At 31.3% G+C, this 23,944-nt stretch overlaps 1 protein-coding gene across 3 annotated transcripts in view; it reads left to right on the top strand.

The window, feature by feature from the left end:
- Positions 1–23,944, top strand: part of LOC119616296 (zinc finger protein 608) — a 426,494-nt gene that overhangs the window by 175,488 nt on the left and 227,062 nt on the right. For all 3 annotated transcript variants that reach the window (XM_037972641.1, XM_037972639.1, XM_037972640.1), the window contains one exon: positions 17,365–18,334. In XM_037972641.1, the coding sequence (XP_037828569.1) occupies positions 17,365–18,334 (970 nt within the window). The remainder of the gene's footprint in view (positions 1–17,364; positions 18,335–23,944) is intronic.

Below are 23,944 nucleotides of genomic sequence, written 5' to 3'. Positions count from 1 at the left end.
TATGTCCGTCCGTCCGTCTGGCTGGCTGGCTGTCCATGTAAACCTTGTGCGCAAGCTACAGGTCGCAATTTTCAAGATAATTGGATGAAATTTGGCACGCACGTTTTATTTGACCCAAGGACGAAGCCTATTGAAAATGGTTAAAATCGGTCCATTATTTCACCTAGCCCCCATAGAACAGAACCGCCCGAAAAGGGCTTCTGAGCTCATAATTATGTTAAATATACAGATATATCGATAAAATACGGCACAACTAAGTTTTATGGAAGTCTTGATAACCCTGCCAAATTTCATAAAGATCGGGCCCCATCTGACCCTAGCTCCCATACAAAGTCCCCTTCAGAAAATTACTTGAATGTCCCAAATTAACTTATAAACACAAATATCGCGATGAAATTCAGCACAATAAAATATTATGTAAATATAAATATATTCACAAAATTTTATCGGGCTTGGTCCATATTTGCCCCTAGCCCCCATATAAAGCCTCTTTCAGAAAATTAGTTTTTCATCCATAAATTGCTTAAATGTATCGGAACAAGGGAATATTGAAGATAAATGCGATATTATGAAAAATAAATGACATTTAATATTCATAACTGGTGTAGGGTATCATATGGTCGGCCACGCCCGACTATACTTTCTTACTTGTTTTTTTGTTGGATATTTTCTCTGATGTGTAGAAATGATTCTCTTACTGGACATGAGTTATCAGTAGCCGTGTGTGCATTATTACAATTTGCACATTTAACTTTATCTTTGTTACTGCAATCTGATGTCTTATGTCTACCTGAGCAGAATGCACATTTCGTTTTAATAGAGCAACCTTTTTCACCATGCCCAAACATTTGACAATTGTAGCATTGTACTGGTTTGTTTTTAATTCTTCTTTGATAATCCCATTTTATTACCATATGAAAGAGAGTTTTAACATTTTGTTTTAAATCATGTAATTTAACAGATCCACTTTCGAAATAAACAATATAAAGAGTATCGACATACTCATTATATGTCTTTTCTACTTTTTTCACATTAGTACATTTATATTTTCTCAAAATTAATTCTTTTTTTACTTCTTCTTCTGTTTTACCATCCAATCCGAACAAAACAAATTTAAAAGGTCTATCATGCTTTGATTCATGTGCAAAAAACTGACAATTATGCTCTGTTAAAATTTTTACAATTTTATTAAATACTAGCTATACCCAGTGTGCTTCGCTACCCTCATCGTAATGGAATAAAATAAATATTATTGTAAATGTATATATATCTGCAATATCAAAAAGTCCCTTATTTAAATTTATGTTTATATATTCAATATTTTAGAAAACTCAAAAAGTACCAATGAAGTACGAAAAAGCAACAAAAGACCTCTTTTATTTAATTTCATGTTCCTAAGTTCAATATTATAGAAAATTAAAAAAGTACCAGTTGAAGAACGAAAAATTACCAAAGGGTCCCCTTTTATAGATTCTCATTAACTCCGGGCTCCACATGGTTAATTTCATGTTATAAAAAACACAAAAAGTACCTTTTGAAGAACGAAAAATTACCAAAAAGTCCTCTTTTATATGTTCTCACTTACTCCGGGCTCTACGTACTTAATTTCATGTTTCTAGGTTCAATATTATAGAAAATTCAAAAAGTACCTTTTGAAGAACGAAAAAGTGCCGAAAAGTCCCCTTTTATAGGTTATCACTTAATCTGGGCTGTACTTGCTTAATTTCATGTTTCTAGGTTCAATATTATAGAAAATTCAAAAAGTACCTTTTGAAGAACGAAAAAGTACCAAAAAGTCCCCTCTTATAGATTCACATTTACTCCAGGCTCTACATGCTTAATATCATGCTTCTAGGATCAATATTATAGAAAATTCAAAAAGTACTTTTTGAAGAACGAAAAAGTACCAAAAAGTCCCCTTTTATAGGTCCTCACTTAATTCGGGCTCTACATGTTTAATTTCATGTTTCTAGGTTCAATATTATAGAAAATTCAAAAAGTACCTTTTGAAGAACAAAAAAGTACCAAAAAGTCCCCTTTTATAGTTTCTCACTTAATCCAGGCTCTACATGCATACTTTCATGTTTCTATTTTCAATGTTATAGAAAATTCATAAAGTACCTTTTGAAGAACGAAAAAGTACCAAAAAGTCCCCTTTTATAGATTCTCATTTACTACGGGCTCTAAATGCTTATTTTCATGTTTCTAGGTTCAATTTAATAGAAAACTCAAAAAGTACCAGTCGAAGGACGAAAAAGTACCAAAAAGTCCCCTTTTATAGATTCTCATTTACTCCAGGCTCTACATGCTTAATTTCATGCTTCTAGGATCAATATTATAGAAAATTCAAAAAGTACCAGTCGAAAGACGAAAAAGTACCCTTTTATAGATTCTCATTTACTAAGGGCTCTACATGCTTAATTTCATGTTTCTAGGTTAAATTTTATAGAAAACTCAAAAAGTACCAGTCGAAAGACGAAAAAGTACCAAATAGTCCCCTTTTATAGATTCTCATTTAATAAGGGCTCTACATGCTTAATTTTATGTTTCTAGGTTAAATTTTATAGAAAACTCAAAAAGTACCAGTCGAAAGACGAAAAAGTACCAAATAGTCCCCTTTTATAGATTCTCATTTAATAAGGGCTCTACATGCTTAATTTTATGTTTCTAGGTTAAATTTTATAGAAAACTCAAAAAGTACCAGTCGAAGGACGAAAAAGTACCAAAAAGTCCCCTTTTATAGATTCTCATTAACTAAGGCCTCCGCATGCTTAATTTCATGTTTCTAGGTTAAATTTTATAGAAAACTCAAAAGGTACCAGTCGAAGGACGAAAAAGTACCAAAAAGTCCCCTTTTATAGATTCTCATTTACTCCGGGCTCTACATGCTTAATTTCATGTTTATAGGTTAAATTTTATAGAAAACTCAAAAAGTACCAGTCGAAAGACGAAAAAGTACCAAAAAGTCCCCTTTTATAGATTCTCATTTACTAAGGGCTCTACATGCTTAATTTCATGTTTCTAGGTTAAATTTTATAGAAAACTCAAAAAGTACCAGTCGAAGGACGAAAAAGTACCAAAAAGTCCCCTTTTATAGATTCTCATTTACTAAGGGCTCTACATGCTTAATTTCATGTTTCTAGGTTAAATTTTATAGATTCTCATTTACTACGGGCTCTAAATGCTTATTTTCATGTTTCTAGGTTCAATTTAATAGAAAACTCAAAAAGTACCAGTTGAAGGACGAAAAAGTACCAAAAAGTCCCCTTTTATAGATTCTCATTTACTCCAGGCTCTACATGCTTAATTTCATGCTTCTAGGATCAATATTATAGAAAATTCAAAAAGTAACAGTCGAAGGACGAAAAAGTACCAAAAAGTCCCCTTTTATAGATTCTCATTTACTCCAGGCTCTACATGCTTAATTTCATGCTTCTAGGATCAATATTATAGAAAATTCAAAAAGTACCAGTCGAAAGACGAAAAAGTACCCTTTTATAGATTCTCATTTACTAAGGGCTCTACATGCTTAATTTCATGTTTCTAGGTTAAATTTTATAGAAAACTCAAAAAGTACCAGTCGAAAGACGAAAAAGTACCAAATAGTACCCTTTTATAGATTCTCATTTAATAAGGGCTCTACATGTTTAATTTTATGTTTCTAGGTTAAATTTTATAGAAAACTCAAAAAGTACCAGTCGAAGGACGAAAAAGTACCAAAAAGTCCCCTTTTCTAGATTCTCATTAACTAAGGCCTCCGCATGCTTAATTTCATGTTTCTAGGTTAAATTTTATAGAAAACTCAAAAAGTACCAGTCGAAGGACGAAAAAGTTCCAAAAAGTTCCCTTTTATAGATTCTCATTTACTCCGGGCTCTACATGCTTAATTTCATGTTTCTAGGTTAAATTTTATAGAAAACTCAAAAAGTACCAGTCGAAAGACGAAAAAGTACCAAAAAGTCCCCTTTTATAGATTCTTATTTACTAAGGGCTCTACATGCTTAATTTCATGTTTCTAGGTTCAATATTATAGAAAATTCAAAAAGTACCTTTTCAAGAACGAAAAAGTACCAAAAAGTCCCATTTTATAGATTCTCATTTACTCCGAGCTCTACATGCTTAATTTCATGTTTCTAGGTTTAATTTTAAAGAAAATTCAAAAAAGTACCTGTGTAGAACGAAAAAGTAGCGAAAAGTCCCTTTATTATTAATTTCATGTTTCTATTTCAATATCATAGAAAACTCAAAAAGGACCAGTTGGAGAATGAAAAGTACCAAAAAATATCACTTGATACCGGGGTTCCAAATAACACCCCATTAGGATATTTAGTGTTTCTAAATTTAAAAATTTTATCTAAATTGGATCATTGTGGTTGAATAAAATCAAATTTCCCGTTTTTACCCCTTTTGGTACTTTTTTCCTCCCCATTAACGAAATAAAAATTCTATTCCAAAAAGTTGCAACATCGTAGTGGGAGCCCGTTATTATGTATTCATATGTATAAGTTAATAAACCAAAAACAATGTTTTATGAAAAAAGTACCAAAAATAGGTACAATTTTAACCCCTTAAACGTCCGAATATCCAAAAAGTACTAAATTCATATTTTTATTTTTTTGTTAAGTTATGAAGGAGTTTTGAATGTGCACTGGTTTAAAAGATACATGGGGTGCGAAAAAAGTACCAAAATACAGTTTTTACCCGTTTATTCCCTAAAGGGGCCGAATTTTAAAAAAGTACCAGACACCTGTCCGTTTATTTTTTAAATGAACGGCAATAAGCTTTAAACTGTTTTTGTATCTTTTCTAGTTTAGGAGATATAACGTTACCGAATTTACCCGTTTTAACCCTTTTTTACCCCCTAAACATTCGAATTTCCAAAAATCCCGTCTTAGTGGATCTATTTGGCGGGAGACCAACCTCCTGTCCAAATTTCAGCTCTTTAGCTTCAACCGTTTAGGCTGTGCGATGATGAATCAGTCAGTGAATCAGTCAGTCAGTCAGTCAGTAACGTTAGAATTTTATATATATAGATTTCCTTTGTTTCACAAATTATTTTGATTCCAATTGAAATTTTTTTAATACTGTACGCAGTTATACCGGAGTTTTTAAACATATTATGAAATTGATCGGTTTTATGTGAAAGTACTTTAATTGGTGAAATAAATTCTTTAATAATTGTATTTTGCACTGGAGTGTCTGTGTTTTCAGCATTGTCATCTGTTTTCAATGCTTGTAAAGGAGTCCAATAGTTAAATCGGCTCATTTTGAAGCCTGAGAATCCGCCCTTCAACAAAGGATAATAAGCAAAACTCCGAGACAGCGTCTGAAAAAAAATTGTTTCATGCTTTGATAAATAAGCAACAACAACACTGCTTATTCATTGCGTTGTGTATTTTGTTTCGTATGTTTGGATGTCTGTGGTTTCATTGCCTTGTTTATTTTGTTTTTTGTGTACATATTTCGTTTAGTATGTTTGGATGTCTGTTGGTTTCATTGCGTTGTGTATTTTGTGTGTTTTATTTCGTTTAGCGTTGTTGTTCCTTTTGTTTTGCTGTTGCTATAATAATGATATAGTAGGGAAAATAAAATGTCTTTCATTAACAAAAAATTGTTACAAATGATCACAAATAGTTTTTGTATTTCAATACAAATTTCAAATATTTTTTGAAAATTAGTAATAACTATTATGGTGAAGGGTATTTAAGATTTGGCACTCTTACTTGTTTATATTGGAATTGTCTCATTATTTTCCTTTAAATCGTTTTAACGCAAATAACTTCATAGTTTTTACTTGACAAGTGTCCTTTTAACAATAAAACAATAAATTCAAAAAAAGTAGTTAAAAAATAATTTGAAAACCCCAACGAAATTAATTGGTATTCTAAAAATTAAAAATACTTTATTGAGCTGTAAATTCTGATGAAAAATAATAAAATGCAACAAAAAATGCACCAAAATTTGTATTTTAATACTTTTTTCTTGGTTTTCCCATTTTACACAATCTCTATTTTTAATTGGAAAACATAAATTTACTTTTTATCTGTTTTTTGAATTTTATCTATAAACAAAAAACGAAATTCTCTAAAAACAGGTAAGCAAACACTTAGTTGATTCACTGTAGCAAGTTTCTACAGACCAGATGTTGGTCTGTTATTTCCTGGGCAACATCTTCCAAAACCGCTCACAACGTTAACAAAACATTTGCAAGAGTAAACTTTTATAATAAAAAACGCATCGAAGATTCGATTTTTGTACCCGGCGTTGCCCGGGGTTTTAAGATGTTTCATAACATTATACTTAAGTATTCTCCCGTCAGAGTAAACTAAAAAATCTGCTAATTTTTTCCTAACTTCTTCATGATTCAAAAAACGCTGAAGGTCTCCTTATGAAGAAACTCCTTACAATTTCTTTGTGATCTTATAAAGCTATCAAAGAAATTTCATTGAATTTGAACAATATTTATAAAAGGTACCAAACATATTACTCATACCCTTTTTCTCCATTGAATTATTCAAATTTATGTATTTTGTTTAATATATTTTGTATCATTTCAGAAATCGATGTTGTAGAACATTTATTAAGAAAATCGCATTAAATAGGAACCTATCCCTCTTTAATGATGTTTTGCAAAAACATTTTTGAAAAACATATTTTTTGACTGATTACGGAAAAATATTAATAAAAAAAATATATATATTTCTCAAATTTCATAAAAGGACAAAAAATGTAGCAAAGGAACACATAATTAGCCGTTTTTGCCCTTTTAGTTTGAATTTTGTTCCTGTTTTTCCCTATAGGGGTGGACTTTTGAATACACATATCTCTGAAACTAAAAACTCATCTTCTAAAATATTTTTACTTTAGAACGAAAAAAAAATCAGAATTTAAACATAGAAGTACACATTTTTCCTGTTTTTCGCCTTTTCTTCTATTTCGAAACGGAACTTTGCTACATAATAATAATATTGCAGACACTTTAAAAGCTTAATCAGAAATGTTTTTGCTTGAGTATAGACAATAATTAGCATTTACTCCCAAAAGTACGAATTTTGCCCCTTTTTCATCCACATACTCCTTCTTGCCTCTTCTTATTCAAGTTTTGGAAAACAATATAGCCTATCACACCATACATCTATATATCTAACTATGTTTCAAATTTAACCAAAATCGTTCCAGCCGTTAAAGTGTAATTAAAAACGTTATGCGCACGCAACAGGTCGCAGTTTGCAAGATAATCTGATGAAATTTGACACAAATGATATTTGGTTAAAATCGGACCATTATTTCGCATAGCCCCCATACAATCGCACCTGAATATGGCTTTTGAGCTCATAAATGTGTTAAATGTTCTTGTATCACACCAAAAATCGGCAAAGTTTTATATAAGATCGGCCCTCATTTGATCACATCTCCCATATAAAGTCCCCTTCACAAAAGGACTTGATGGTTCAAATTCACTTATTAACTAATATTACGGCGATATTGTACATAAATAACTTTAATGTAGACGTAATCCCTTTACCAAAATTTATAAGGATAGGCCCATATTAAGCACCTACCCCCATATAACCCTATTTTAGAAAATCCCTTTTTTGTCAATAAATTGTTAAAATATTTGTGAATTAAGGTAAAAATTAACTTAAATGCTTTATTATTATAAAATAATCAACATTTGTAACATAATCACTGGTGTAGGGCATCATATGGTCGGCCATGCCCAACTATAAATTTTTACTTGTTTATTTATTTGTTTTATTTATTCATTGAAGTAGTTTGAATTGTCTGAAAATATGAATTTATTGAGTACTTTTACGCAGCAAATACAGATTTCCCTTATTTACCCGTGTTTCCCCTAAGGCTGTTATTTCTAAATATATGTACATAAGTATGTATGTTTGAGACTATCAAAATCATAGTTTATAATATTTTGGCTTTAGAATAGAAAAAAAATCGTCCTTAAAGCACAAAAGTTCTAATTTTGTCAGACTTTCGCCATTTTTTGTTCCCTTCTGGTCCAATTCTCGAAACGGCACTTTGCTAATATATATTTCTAACAAATTAAGTAGTTTAATCGAAAATGCATTTTCACACATGAAAAAATCTATGTGTACCGGATACTATGGACCATTTGTATTAACTCTGTGTACCCAGTTTTTCATAATCAGCTCTTATGTCCCTGTAAAAGGACCTTAAAGTTTAAGGGACATACGATTTTAAAAGATTGAATTCCAAATTTATATACAAAATTTGGTATCAATAACAAAAGAAGCTTAGAATCTCTGCTGCAAATTAATATTATTTACTTCAATATATCAGGATTAAAAATGAAAAGGGAGCTTAATGAAAGTTTGTCACAAAAAAGTATTTAAAAAATTTTGTTTCGAAAATGAGACCTTTTTTAAATTTAATTATTTTTAGATTTTTTATCTAATCTAATATATAATAATACAGATAGAATTTACAGATTCCCAGCTTTCATTTGATACCAATATTAGTATAATACAACATATACAAATATTTAAAATATTTGTTTGAAACAACATATACAAATATTTAAAATATTTGTTTGAAATTGTCAGTCCTTTGAACTTTGGGGTTCTTTTATAAGGACATAAGAGCTGATTATAAAAAACGGAGTATGCAGAACTACTATAAATAGACTCTAGTTTCTCATGCATATCAATTTTTCTATGAGTGAAAACTTTTTTTTTTTAAATTGTTACAGGGTGTTATATTACATTTATCACATGGTATAAAAGGCGCCATGAAATAACTCCCCAAAACAAAAATTCCTCAAATTTGGGAACTTATTTCATTATGAAATAATTCCAAATTTAACAATGAAAAAAGCATCAACGAAATGATATAACTCCCTAAATTAAAAGGAAATAACACCCCATTTCGTATGAAACAAATTATGAGGGAATTCTACAAATCCTTCGACTGAAGATCTTCTAATATGTCTTCAACGGAAGACCTTCTTAAAAGACTTCAACGGCGTTCAACGAAAGACCATCTTATTAAGAAAGCATTCTAGCAACATGTAAAATTGAAACGATTTTGCAATGCGGCAGGATGTACTTCTTGTGTCTACAGAATATTTCTTTTAGTAAGGCATCTATCACCTGACAATGTAAGAAAGCTATAACAAAAAAATAAGTTCTTAGAAAAAAATGAATTAGTTTGGCCTTCAGTAGGTTAGTGATTTATGTTATAGTCAGACCTGGCGTTCGATTCCCACCTGAGGCATTGGTTAGGAAGTTCACAACGGGACCGATGCAGGCCTAGAAGTATTCCTTCGGATTTTATGTAACATCCTCATTTCAAACTAACTAACTTACTAACATTCATGAATCAGAAATTTTAAAATACATAGAAATTTAATATTTTCTTAGAACAAACAATATAAACTTAACAAGGATAAACAAATATAAACTTAACAAGGATAAACAAGATTGACGTATTTATTAAAATTCTTATTACTTTGCCATAACAAGATCATAAATGTTTATAAATTCATATGCATGATATCAAAATTATCTCATCCAAATTTGGACCAATATTTAAAAAAAATATTTAAAAAATATGTTTTCAAATAAAGTGTGGGTCAAAAATGATCTTGAATTGTAAAAAAAATGAAAAAAAATATATAAAAATTTGTATTCAGATCTAAATACTTTACACATTTCCGTAAAAAATATAAAAGTGTGTACACTTTTTAAAAAGGACACTCTTTTCAAAACAGTTGAAAAATATTAAATCGGTTAAGAAAATTTTGAGATATAATTTATTTGGTCTGTCTAGTCAACAAAAAACGTTTTTTTCCAATAGCTTCCGATTTTTAGGGTATATTGAAGATTCTAAAAATGGTAAAATCATCTACTCATCTAGGTCTATAAAAAGCATTATATCACGTAACTTGTGTTTTTTAGTGTCACACTAAACAAAAAAATCGTGTTATTACAACTTCATTCAATACAAAAATAGAGACAGAAGTTCATAATTGAACTGTCTATAAAATTACATATAGTAATTACCAGGGAAACCGAAAATATGCTCTAAAAAAAGTGTTTTAAGCGCTTTAAATATGCCATAAAAAACTGAAAATATGCTCTTAAAATTTAAAAAATATGCTCAAAAATAATTTTTTTTATTATTTTTTAAACATTGAAAAGCTCAAAAAGACTGAAATTGTAATGAAATAATAAATATTTAATGTCATATTTGATCCTACAAGATTTTGTTATAATTGATTCATCGTCATATTTGATCCTACAAGATTTTTTTATAATTGATTCATCGCATAGTTTGAAAAACTAGTTTAATAGAACTCAGTTTTACGTTCAGATAACCAATAAATAACATGAAGCTATTTGGTCCCCAAAAAAACATATTTCAAACGACAAAGTTTAACACATTTCTTCAAATTGTATTCATAGCTTCTAAACTGACATTTTAATCGGTGATGTCATAAAATCCAATAATTACACTGTAAGTAAAATTTCAACTTTCAAAAAGACACAGAAAAACGCCGAAACACGTGAACTTAATTTTCGGTCGTAGAATCAAGTGGCATACTTCGTTTTGAAAAGTTGGGTCAAAATCGGGAGATATTGGTTTTAAAGTTTACACTGTTTCTGAGGTGTTTTTTGATTATTTAAATTTAAAAAAAACGTTCACGCATAGAAAAATATATAAATACATGAAACTAGAGTCCATTTGAATTAATTATGCACATATTTTTAGTTTTTTATAATTAAAAAACTTTTTTCTATGACCCAAATTTAAGTTTAGGTATCTCGGCGTTTTCTGTATCTTTTTGACATACTAACAGTGTTATAAATACAAATTTTTTAAACGATAAAAATGGATTGGCCTCATGAAATCTAAAGCAATTGAATAAAAAACTATAACATTGGTTTTCATGAGACTAATGTATTTTTTGCAATTTTCAAGTTCTACAAATGAAACAAATTTTTTTCAAAATTATAAAATTGGCGAAAAAATTAAAAAAATAAAAAAATTAAATTTGATTTTATTTAAATAAAGTTTTGAAAAGAAAATTAAAAATATACAAAAATGAAAAACTTCAAAATATGCACTAAAAGAGTAAAATATGCTCTAAAAACTCGAAAATATGCCTTAAATATGCTACAAAAGTCAAATCATGCAAAATTATGCTCTTATGGGTAAAATATGCAAAAATATGCTGTAACAAATCGATGCCAAAATTCTTAAATTGGTCTGAATCGTGTAAATATCTTATCCATGAGTCCATACGACGCACCACCAAAAACATGCATTTGCATATTTTGGTTTCCCTGGTAATTACATATGTACGTATATACATAATCGAATAGTCTAAAAAATAACATTCTAATTCGGCGCGGATATAGTTTTATTTCTACAATAATAAAACACGTATTCTTACCCTACAATTACACAATCGGTAACATTTGCTTTTCCACAGGTTATTTGCACATAAATTGTATAGAAACAAAACTTCTTTTAGTTTTTGATATTATTTAACCTGAATGTGTTTTCCTGAAAAAATAACTACAATGTACACGTACATTCCTATAGGAATGTACCATATACATGTGTATGTGCTTTTTGTTATCTCTAATTCTCTCAGTAAACATGAGAGGTGAGCACGATGATTTAGCTTCCCTGTTACCTAGCCCCCTCATCACTAAGAAGCACAAAATTTTGTCAATTTTAAATACACTGTGTGCAACATCTTTATATATTTATAGTCTTTGATGAAAACTTTAGGAAATAACTACGGACTAGAAACAATTTCGATCTGAATATGTAACAGTCCTTTTTGAATCACAAAGTTGGTTTAGAGTAGATATTTCTCACATTTATGGTTGGAAATAGTGAGAAAACGTAACTGTTTAATTTTTTATACAATTCGGTAACTGTTTTTTTGTACACACAGAAAAAAATATATTATTTTTATATGAAAAACATAAGTTATTAAAGAACTTAATAAGGCAGTGGTGTTATGGGTAGAACATTGGAATGAGAAGTGGAGCATCAGTTGTTTGAGTCTTGATCAAGTCATTATTTTTATTAAAAATATTTAAATTTTTTAAGAAACAAAATTAATTGTCGCAAATTTATAAGTAAATTTGATTTCTGAAAGGAAAACTTCTGTACCTTTTCAAAATTTGATTATTATAACCTCCACCACCATCACTGGACCAGGTTTATTATTCTGTGTGTAACACTGAAAAATAGGTATTAATCTCAGTCCCAACATGGTAAAGATATATGAATATTGTGGGTCCTTATGAAATTTTGTGTCGATTTAACTATGTACGTTTGAATAAATAGTGTTTAAATTTAGAGAATCAAATTAATTCTTTAAAGTTTTTTTCCATACATTTTGCATACATGTGCTCGTAATCCTGTGTGTCCACTCATAATACGTACGAGGAGATTTTTCTTCTTGCTCTCATCAGGGTCACCCCATAGGATCTTCGTGGTTCTACCCACTGTTTCATTATTCCAAGAGGCCTTATGGGATTCTCTCATCCATATTTTTAGTTCAGCTTTTGTTGCGTCGAATGGTTTCGCGTTTGTCAGGTTAACTACATCGAGCTCCCTACCTTTTAAAGCTATTACATTCGCCCTTTCGTTACCGACTACTCCCGAGTATCAGTTAAAGCTTTCTTACAATCCAATACGGTCTTATATTTAGTTCTATCGCCTGATATCGCCCTAATTGCCTTCTGGCTATCGGTAAATATATTAAGCGCTGTGGGCGCCATATTTATTCTAATCCAATTTACGCATTCCGTTATTGCTCGTACTTCTGCCTGGAAGCTTGTGTTATGATTTGGTAAACGGTGTTTCTGGGTCTTCAATATAGAACCCCAGCCCCACCTTGTTCCCCAATTTAGAGCCGTCCGTGTAACAACGGATTCCAACTGGTATTTGCTCTAATGTTCCGCTTGACCAGGACATTCTATCTGGGATCAAAGTTTCCGACATATCCTGCGTCTGGTATACGATCAGGCACGTCCGATGATTGTGTATAACCTTCCGATGTGTCCAGTATACATTGATGACGTGTCCTATAACCGTTTTTGGCCAGTTCACCTAAAGTAACGAGCCGTTCGGCTGTAAGCGCCGCCTCATATCTTAAATATGTTTCAATGTGTGGAATATCTAGCAACGTTTCCAGAGCCTTAGTTGAAGTAGTACACATGGCACCACTTATACCCAAGCAGCATGTACGCTGAACTCCCTGTAATAGTTTGATATTGCACTTTTTGTCTAAAGCAGTCCACCAGATTATTGAAGCATAAGCTAGAATTGGTCTAATTACACTTTTATAAAGCCAATTTGTCATAGTAGGACTAAGACCCATTTCATGCTTATAGTTCTCCTACATATCGCCCAGCACCGATGGGCCTTGTTGATCATATCCTCTATGTGGTGCCTCCATTTTAATTTCCGGTCGAGGATTACACCTAAGTACTTAACTTTGTCTGTCACAGGTATTTTTTTGCCTTGGAAGCAAGGTTCAGTATACGTAGAAATTTTTGTCTTTCTTGTGAAAAGACAGATTTCCGTTTTTGCCGGGTTAACATTCAGGCCCCTCGGTTGAGCCCAGCTCAAGGCCGTATTCAATCCTCCTCAGCTCTTCTACACAAATAATTTGGATCCTTTCCCTTTAAAAGTATTATGACATCGTCTGCATAGCAGACAGGTCTAAGTCCTTTCTCGGTTAGGGTCCTTAGGAGGCTATTAATCGTGGTAACCCAGAGTAAAGGTGACAAAATGTTCCTGATAGTTATATCGTACATCTCGCAGCTTATCCATCTGTTCCTTAGCATGTGGTTGATCCAGTTACGGAGCACCCGGTCAACATAAAACTGGTCTAGGGATTGGATAAGAGTCCCTTTACATAAGCATGCTGAATTTTGTTTATATTGTTCAGTGCACTACAAGCAATTTTATGAAAAGGAATAAAAAAAAAATGGAGATATCCTAGACTAAAAGACGTTTTTCATATGACTATCTTAATGTTAAAACTATAGTATGTCAAACTGAAAGACAAAAGCTTTAATTAGGGACTAAAAGAATTAAAATCTGATAAATAGTTTAGAAAATATACGATCTCAAATTTAATGCTTGTTGAAAAAATCTGTACCTTGATAATATCTAAACCGTAATGAAGAACTTTAAACTTTGTATTTATACACAGCAATTTTTTATCTGCCGTTATTTCAGAGGAAATCCTTTAACTACAAAAGGCATTATATTTGCAACAAATAATTTTGCTGTTAAAAAACTTCAAATACTTTCATGTTGTTGCGGTAAAAAAAATATTGTTGGAAATTTTCTTGCGACAAAATGTTTTCATTTTCTCCAACAAGTTTTTATTCATCCCAATAGCAAAATCATCAAATCCTAAAATTATTCGCCGTCACAATATATTTTTTTGTGCACTTATTAACTTTGGATTTTTTTTTACTTTATAAGACTATAGTAATAATACTACAAAATTATGGAGAATGATATTGACGGATAGTAACGTAATCAAAAAATGAAAATGGAACTGCGAAGTGGTGCTATTATTTTGACGGTAACTGTATATATTTTCATTATCCCTTTACATAAGATTGTTGAGTACACCCAACAATATATAACACATTCAGAATGGCACAGAGGGATCTCAAGTAAATAAAATTTAAGTAAATTAATCCACCTAATTTCCATAAAAATTTCAAAATTTCTAGTTTTATTTTTTGATGAACATCCCCACAAAAATTAGGTTATGGCTTTCGATTGTAATTACTTACCTAACAAGATACTTTTCAATGACTACTACATATCGTCTGGATTACATAGAAGTAGTCTAATAAGGTCTTACTAATAATGTGTTATACAAATACTTTCTAATTCGTTTGTCATCTTGCCACTGAAGACACAGAAGCTGTATATGTTTTTTCATGCGATTTGCAATGACTACTTTATCTAATTACTTCTAATCGTTTGTGGTAAGTACTTGCCTCCAATGACATCACCGTCTTTAAAACCGTTACTTAAAATGCTATTGTATTGCTATTACATGATAATGAAAGTTTTTAAAATAAACTTAAAAATTTGAAACAAAAATAAATTGTTTTTTAACAAATAATAAAAAATTTTGAAATTTGTATGGAAATGATGTGGATTACTTTACTAAAAGTTGATTTAGTTGAGATCCCCTCATTGTCCCATTCCGAATTTTGTTTATATTGTTCAGTGCACTACAAGCAATTTTATGAAAAGGAATAAAAAAAATGGAGATATCCTAGACTAAAAGACGTTTTTCATATGACTATCTTAATGTTAAAACTATAGTATGTCAAACTGAAAGACAAAAGCTTTAATTAGGGGCTAAAAGAATTAAAATCTGATAAATAGTTTAGAAAATATACGATCTCAAATTTAATGCTTGTTGAAAAAATCTGTACCTTGATAATATCTAAACCGTAATGAAGAACTTTAAACTTTGTATTTATACAAAAATGTGTGTACCTTAGGGTGGTTTTATCTCATATGGTAAAAAAATTTCTGATTTTTTTTTGGAGGCATCCCCCTAAAATGTTTCCTTCTTTCAGATTTTAGGAATGCCAAAGTTTTAGCACAATTGGAAGATGTTAACCCGTGACACTGGTGCCTCAAAGCTCTGAAAATTCTGATTTTTTGGCAGTTCGGCGACTTCGGCGACCCCATATCTGTGGAACTGCTAAAACTATTTGTCCGTGTCATAAATCAATTTAAAGGCCATACTGTTTATAATATTTTATATTCTACGCAATAAATCCGTAACTAGTAGTGTAACCGAAAAAAAAGAGCTAATATCCCTAAAAACGTGACTAGGTACCCCTGAGAGCACAGATGCCTTATTTGTATTATTATTGCTTATTATGTACAAATACTTGGAATCTCACTTCATATAAATGTGTTTGCTTTGGTATACCGTTAATTTTAAACACACAACAATGTTTTTTTATGCCTATTTTTTCACATACTGCTTCACTGGACTTAAGACTTAAGATATCCCAAAACGAGGCTGTCTGCGTGCACTGGGATGGAAAACTACTGCCTGATATCTGATATCTCATGGGACTAAAGAACATCTCTAGGGCGTTCCTGAAGCACATAGAGACCTCAGCCAGACATATTGAAGAGGTTTCAAAAAGAATTGTCGGCGATTAATAAATCCAAGTTTGATGTAGGCGAAAATGTTTTGGAACTACTGCCCAAAGAAGAAGTAGAGAATATCAAAGAAGAACTGCAAAGAAAACTAATGAAATGCCAGCCAAGAGACGACTACTCTTACAGTTGGAATTAATATATCATGCCATATTGACGGAAAAGATGTGCACTTTAGATCTCCAGGTCCAGTGCAGCATGCCCGGTGGATGGCAAAACCTATTTACTGTCTGAAAATACAACTCTTTTAAGCTGACTCCCAAGAACATGAGGCCCAAGAAAATGAGAAGTGCTCCAGAAATATGCAACCCAAACTAAAAAAAACAACTGCCGAAATTCTTAGAATAAGCTCTCCCAGCCCTAATTACAAGTTAGACTTACCTGTTGTTCAAGAGATTTAACATTACACCGAATTTCTGGATAAAGGTCCTGAAACTTGGACGAAGAACATCAACTATCAGGAGGGGCAAAGAATGGTAAACAACTTGAAAGTTGTGAACGACACAACCAAATACTTACAAAGGACGAGCTGCAAAAACCACATTATGTCAGTCACTTGAATAAATTTAATTAAAAAAAGGAAAAAGACATTTATTGTACTTGATTTTTTAAATACATAATTGTTTTCATATCAAAAATTTATAATATAGAAAGGAAAATGGGTTTTTCACAATAGGTTCCATCTTTGCTCTAAGTGGTATATAGTCACGGTTTTATATCGAATTAAGTCTTACTTACGTATTTTTATTGCACATAAAATATTAAAAATAGTATCGGTTTAAATTTGATGTATTACACATTCAAATATGTCAAACCGTTCTAGAGATATGGGTCGGCAAAGTCGCCAAACTGACAAAAAATCGAGATTTTCAAAACTTTGAGGCCCCAGTGGCACGTGCTAGCATCATTTAATCGTGCTCAAAAGTTGTCAATCTTAAAATCTAACAAAATGAAACATTTTAGGGGGTGCCCAATAAAGGAATCCGACATCGATTTTTTAAAACCACCCTAGTGCATTAAAATCGGAAATGGTAAGGTACAAACCTGTTCGAAGTTTTTTGAAATGCCCCTATATAGATTGTGAACATTATTTATTTTTTTATGATTGAAGTAATTTATTTATATTCTTATTTTTTTAAGATATATTTTTCACATTCAAACGTTCATTCCAAACTGAGAAATGGTTCAGCAAAAGGCGGTCGAGGTACTTCTCGAACAACAAATATCTCGTCTGCGGATAAAACTAATAGTGGGTCATCACTTTCATCTGGAAATAGTGGTTCCACACCAAGTACTTCACCAACAGCATTTTTACCACCGCGTGCTGAAAAACGAAAGTCAAAGGATGAATCTCCACCACCAACAAGCGGTGACAGTGATGCCGCAAGCGCTGGCATGGTAAATGCAAGTGGTATTCCTATTTCATCAAGCACAGTTAGTGGGTTAACCAATCAACCACAAAGTTTAATAAATCCTGTTACAGGACTGAATGTTCAAATAAGCTCAAAAAAGTGTAAAACATCGTCGCCATGTGCAATATCACCCGTTTTACTTGAATGCCCGGAACAAGATTGTAGTAAAAAATATAAGCATGTAAACGGTTTAAGATATCACCAATCACATGCTCATGGTAGTGCAAATATGGCTGATGAAGATTCAATGGCTGATACTGAAGAACACGCAACTCCTCAACCAAGTCCTTTATCGTCAACATCAACCCCTTCTATGACACCAAACCCCTCCGATATAATAGCAAATACTCAGCAGCCATTATCTTCTCAATTAGAAACAGCTGAACTTGCTGTTTCAGAGGAATCGAATATAAAGAAGTTAGATGAAGAAAACTTATCTCTTCAAGAGGAAAATTCCGAAAATAGAAATTCTGAAATAGAAACATCTTCACCTACTGATGGTATATCTACATCAAACGAAACTAATAGTACAATAACGACTCCAAATGCTTCATCAGGTGGCGGAGGCATTTCTGCTGACACACCTCACCATGAACAACAAAAACAATTTCTTGACATAGTTGGTAATAACAAGATAAATATGAATACTCTCATTTCGCTGGAACCAAATAACCATGCAGTTCAACAAAGTGTAACAGGTGAGTGGGAATATTTAAAGATCAATAGTTGAATATTTGAAGATCAATCAATATTTTAAGATAATAGCTCATATCGCGGAATATACATATATGAAGTGACCCTTAATAAATCGATTTGGATGAAATTTACAACAAGGTTAGTACTATTGGAGGCCAGACACATATTTTCAGCTTTATCGGTCAAGAACTGAAGGAGTTAGAGGGAGTCAAAGTTTTTTGGTCATACATGTTTTTTTTCAAATGAGTGTAACTTTATTTTTAGATATGCCCATTGCATCCTACTAAGTGACCACAAAGATTTAAAAGGAAATGTTCTAAGCTCTCTTATGAGCAAAAAAACGTCCACTAAAAAATATAAAATTGGGGAAAATGAAAATGGTATGACATGTGCCAAATATTGAAAAATCTTATTCTTGAGTTAAAAAATATTTTTTTTGATAAAATTCCCACTCGCATCCCATTAAGCGACTAGAAAGCTATAAGAAAATTATATAAGCTTTCGTTTGAGCAAAAAAGAGCCCATTTTGAAAAATTAAAAAAAAATCAGATTGAAAAATAGCTTTCTAAAGTACTTTGGGAACTTTATTGTTAGGAACAATAGCAAAGTTACACTCATTTGAAAAAAACCCTGTATAACCAAAATATCCAACGATCCCATCTAACTCCGGCAGTATCCGCAACGCCGGGTACAAAAATCTAGTAAACAAAAATAAAATAATTTTACAAAAAAAAATTCAAATATGAAAAAATTCTTTTTGAAAAACAACATGAAAATTGTGTGCAATGTGTCACGAAATTTAAAGGTTTGTATCGCAAATTGCATTCAGGTTCAAGTGGCCACATATTATTCGCAAACGAAAGGTCTTTGCCTATCGTCTATTTTTGACATTTTCTTTCGTTTATTACGAACGAATCCATTTTCTAAAAACCAAAAACATATGGAAAAATAAAGCTCTTTCGTTGCCACTCACATGAAAACTTATTTTTTCGTTACTAAAACGTAAAGCCAATTTCGTTCGTTATTTTTAAGAACAAATACACATTTATATTTTAGAAAAACAGGCTGACAGTAGGAATAACTAAAATTTACACTTTTAGAAATGAGCAATAATTGAACTATATACAAGAAAAAACTAGGTTTGAAACTTAGTTGAGATTCTGGGTGGATACATGGAACTTCGTAATAGTTGACAATTGTGTTGAATTTTTTTTTTTAGATTATAATTTTTTTAACAAAATATAAAAAGTTCTATTAGGAAGCCATTACAAGTACAAATAAATCATTTTTATTTGTTATGAGCATGCAACAGATCAAACGAAAAGGAGGCGAATAGAAAATTGTATATTCCACTTCAGTTGATATTTAAGGCGAAACAAAGATTAATATATTTATATGAAACAATTTAATATGATTAGATAGTTATATATTCTGTTCACAAGTACTGTTTTCCTCGAATTATTTATTTTAAAATGCTAAATAAATATTCCTGGTATTATTAATCTATATATATAAAATTCTAACGTTACTGACTGACTGACTGACTGACTGACTGATTCACTGACTGATTCATCATCGCACAGCCTAAACGGTTGAAGCTAAAGAGCTGAAATTTGGACAGGAGGTTGGTCTCCCGCCAAATAGATCCACTAAGACGGGATTTTTGGAAATTCGAATGTTTAGGGGGTAAAAAAGGGTAAAAACGGGTAAATTCGGTAACCTTATATCTCCTAAACTAGAAAAGATACAAAAACAGTTTAAAGCTTATCGCCGTTCATTTAAAAAATAAACGGACAGGTGTCTGGTACTTTTTTAAAATTCGGCCCCTTTAGGGAATAAACGGGTAAAAACTGTATTTTGGTACTTTTTTCGCACCCCATGTATCTTTTAAACCAGTGCACATTCAAAAAATATTTTTGACTTCTTCATAACTTAACGAAAAAATAAAAATATGAATTTAGTACTTTTTGGATATTCGGACGTTTAAGGGGTTAAAATTGTACCTATTTTTGGTACTTTTTTCATAAAACATTGTTTTTGGTTTATTAACTTATACATATGAATACATAATAACAGGCTCCCACTACGATGTTGCAACTTTTTGGAATAGAATTTTTATTTCGTTAATGGGGAGGAAAAAAGTACCAAAAGGGGTAAAAACGGGAAATTTGATTTTATTCAACCAAAATGATCCAATTTAGATAAAATTTTTAAATTTAGAAACACTAATTTGGAACCCCGGTATCAAGTGATATTTTTGGTACTTTTCATTCTCCAACTGGTCCTTTTTGAGTTTTCTATGATATTGAAATAGAAACATGAAATTAATAATAAAGGGACTTTTCGCTACTTTTTCGTTCTACACAGGTACTTTTTTGAGTTTTCTTTAAAATTAAAGCTAGAAACATGAAATTAAGCATGTAGAGCTCGGAGTAAATGAGAATCTATAAAATGGGACTTTTTGGTACTTTTCCGTCCTTCGACTGGTACTTTTTGAGTTTTCTATAAAATTTAACCTAGAAACATGAAATTAAGCATGTAGAGCCCGGAGTAAATGAGAATCTATATAAGGGGACTTTTTGGTACTTTTTCGTCCTTCGACTGGTACTTTTTGAGTTTTCTATAAAATTTAACCTAGAAACATGAAATTAAGCATGCGGAGGCCTTAGTTAATGAGAATCTATAAAAGGGGACTTTTTGGTACTTTTTCGTTCTTCAAAAGGTACTTTTTGAGTTTTCTATAAAATTTAACCTAGAAACATAAAATTAAGCATGTAGAGCCCTTAGTAAATGAGAATCTATAAAAGGGGACTATTTGGTACTTTTTCGTCTTTCGACTGGTACTTTTTGAGTTTTCTATAAAATTTAACCTAGAAACATGAAATTAAGCATGTAGAGCCCTTAGTAAATGAGAATCTATAAAAGGGGACTATTTGGTACTTTTTCGTCCTTCGACTGGTACTTTTTGAGTTTTCTATAAAATTTAACCTAGAAACATGAAATTAAGCATGTAGAGCCCTTAGTAAATGAGAATCTATAAAAGGGGACTTTTTGGTACTTTTTCGTCTTTCGACTGATACTTTTTGAGTTTTCTATAAAATTTAACCTAGAAACATGAAATTAAGCATGTAGAGCCCGGAGTAAATAAGAATCTATAAAAGGGGACTTTTTGGAACTTTTTCGTCTTTCGACTGGTACTTTTTGAGTTTTCTATAAAATTTAACCTAGAAACATGAATTTAAGCATGTAGAGCCCAGAGTAAATGAGAATCTATAATAGGGGACTTTTTGGTACTTTTTCGTCTTTCGGCTGGTACTTTTTGAGTTTTCTATAAAATTTAACCTAGAAACATGAAATTAAGCATGCGGAGGCCTTAGTTAATGAGAATCTATAAAAGGGGACTTTTTGGTACTTTTTCGTTCTTCAAAAGGTACTTTATGAATTTTCTATAATATTGAAAATAGAAACATGAAAGTATGCATGTAGAGCCTGGATTAAGTGAGAAACTATAAAAGGGGACTTTTTGGTACTTTTTTGTTCTTCAAAAGGTACTTTTTGAATTTTCTATAATATTGAACCTAGAAACATGAAATTAAACATGTAGAGCCCGAATTAAGTGAGGACCTATAAAAGGGGACTTTTTGGTACTTTTTCGTTCTTCAAAAAGTACTTTTTGAATTTTCTATAATATTGATCCTAGAATCATGAAATTAGGCATGTAGAGCCTGGAGTAAATGAGAATTTATAACAGGGGACTTTTTGGTACTTTTTCGTTCTTCAAAAGGTACTTTTTGAATTTTCTATAATATTGATCCTAGAAGCATGAAATTATATGCTTAATTTGCCTGGAGTAAATGAGAATCTATAAGAGGGGACTTTTTGGTACTTTTTCGTTCTTCAAAAGGTACTTTTTGAATTTTCTATAATATTGAACCTAGAAACATGAAATTAAGCAAGTACAGCCAAGACTAAGTGATAACCTATAAAAGGGGACTTTTCGGCACTTTTTTCTAAAATATTGAATATATAAACATAAATTTAAATAGGGGACTTTTTGATATTTTACAATAATATTTATTTTATTCCATTACGATGAGGGTAGCGAAGCACACTGGGTATAGCTAGTATATCATAAACTTGAGCACATGTTCCTTTGAAACAAAAATAAACAAAATAGTTCCAATCACATCCAATCATTACGAAATTGAAACTGAAAACTATCTTATTTTATAAAATTTATGTTTGCTAATTTATGTAATGTATGTATGTAGGTCGGAACAATTGTCTGAATTAAAACACGCTTTTTTGTGAAAATAGTTATTATAAATTCAGTTTATTTTTATTATTATATTCATTTGGTTTTTTATAGCTTATTAGAAATTAAATTAAATATTCTTCACACTTAAGGTTTCACACTTCTAAAAAACACAACTTCATTTTCCCCTGGTCACACAACAACTTGTTCTTTGTCGTTTCTATGGTTCTTGTTGATGTTAACTTAGTCTGTTCTGTCTGCTGTTTGAGTGCAATTTTCTATATTCGGCCACGGTCGTTGTTCTCATAGGACCTTCATGGTGGCCGACCTTCTCTACTTCATACCTTCCGTGAGATAACTTGGACATTATCTTGTAGGGGCCAAGGTATTTACCTTTTAACTTAAGCCCGGTGCCAAACTGAGCGCGCTTAATGGCCACTAACTCGTTTACAGCATATTCCGCTTCTGGCTTTCGTTTGCTATTATAAGTTTTACAGTTCTCCTGTTGAATTCGAGCTATATTCTCCTTAGCTTCAATTCTCATCTCGTTCCTTTCATCCTCGAATTCACGAACAAATTCAGCATCTATTATTTCCCGAAGATCAGGGTAATCTGGTAATTTCATTTCAACGCCGGTTAACAACTTGAAAAACCGTTTCGGTAGATTTTATTTAGGATAGGCTTCGATATATTTAAATAAAATTTGATCTAGATTGAATTTTGAAAAACGGAAAACCCGTCTCTCAAGTAACTTTCTTATGAAGAAGAAATATGAAAAAAGGACCTTTTTATCCAGCTCGCCAAATATTGATCACAGGACAAACATTTTGAGAAACGCTATCTTATAATCAATTAAACTTTAATTTTAGTCGGGAACATCGACACCTTATAGGTTGAAAAGGAATCCCCACTAAAGATATATTGGAGGTGGGAAACAAAAAATATAATGTGTATAATTACTAATCTCTCTCTTTATAAGCGATTCTATAAAAAATATATATATTTTTTTTTTTGCCTTTTTAGATTATTTGAAAAAGCACATTTTTGAGGTAGGCGTATCCTTAGTCTGAATTGAACGAAATTTGGAGGTTGTATTAAGCATATCAAAACTAAAGTCTGTTCAAAATTTCATTAAGATATGAGTTTTTTCTCCCAGCTATGGCAATATCTAATTTCAGGATATATGGGAAGGACACGAATCCTTGAAGATTTATTGACCAAATTTAATTTTTTTTATATTTCGTCAGTTAAAACATGTGTGCCAAATTTCGTTATTCTACGATAACTCCTTCTATTTTTGGCCACTCGTTATATGAAATCACGACAGTGTGCGGTGTTTCCTTGCCAATATATGTTT

The sequence above is a fragment of the Lucilia sericata genome, unplaced genomic scaffold (genome assembly GCF_015586225.1).
Source record: "Lucilia sericata isolate MDLA Ls3-8-SP2 unplaced genomic scaffold, ASM1558622v1 Contig000066F_arrow, whole genome shotgun sequence".
Taxonomy (NCBI): domain Eukaryota; kingdom Metazoa; phylum Arthropoda; class Insecta; order Diptera; family Calliphoridae; genus Lucilia; species Lucilia sericata.
This window is presented reverse-complemented; position numbering and strand designations above follow the sequence as displayed.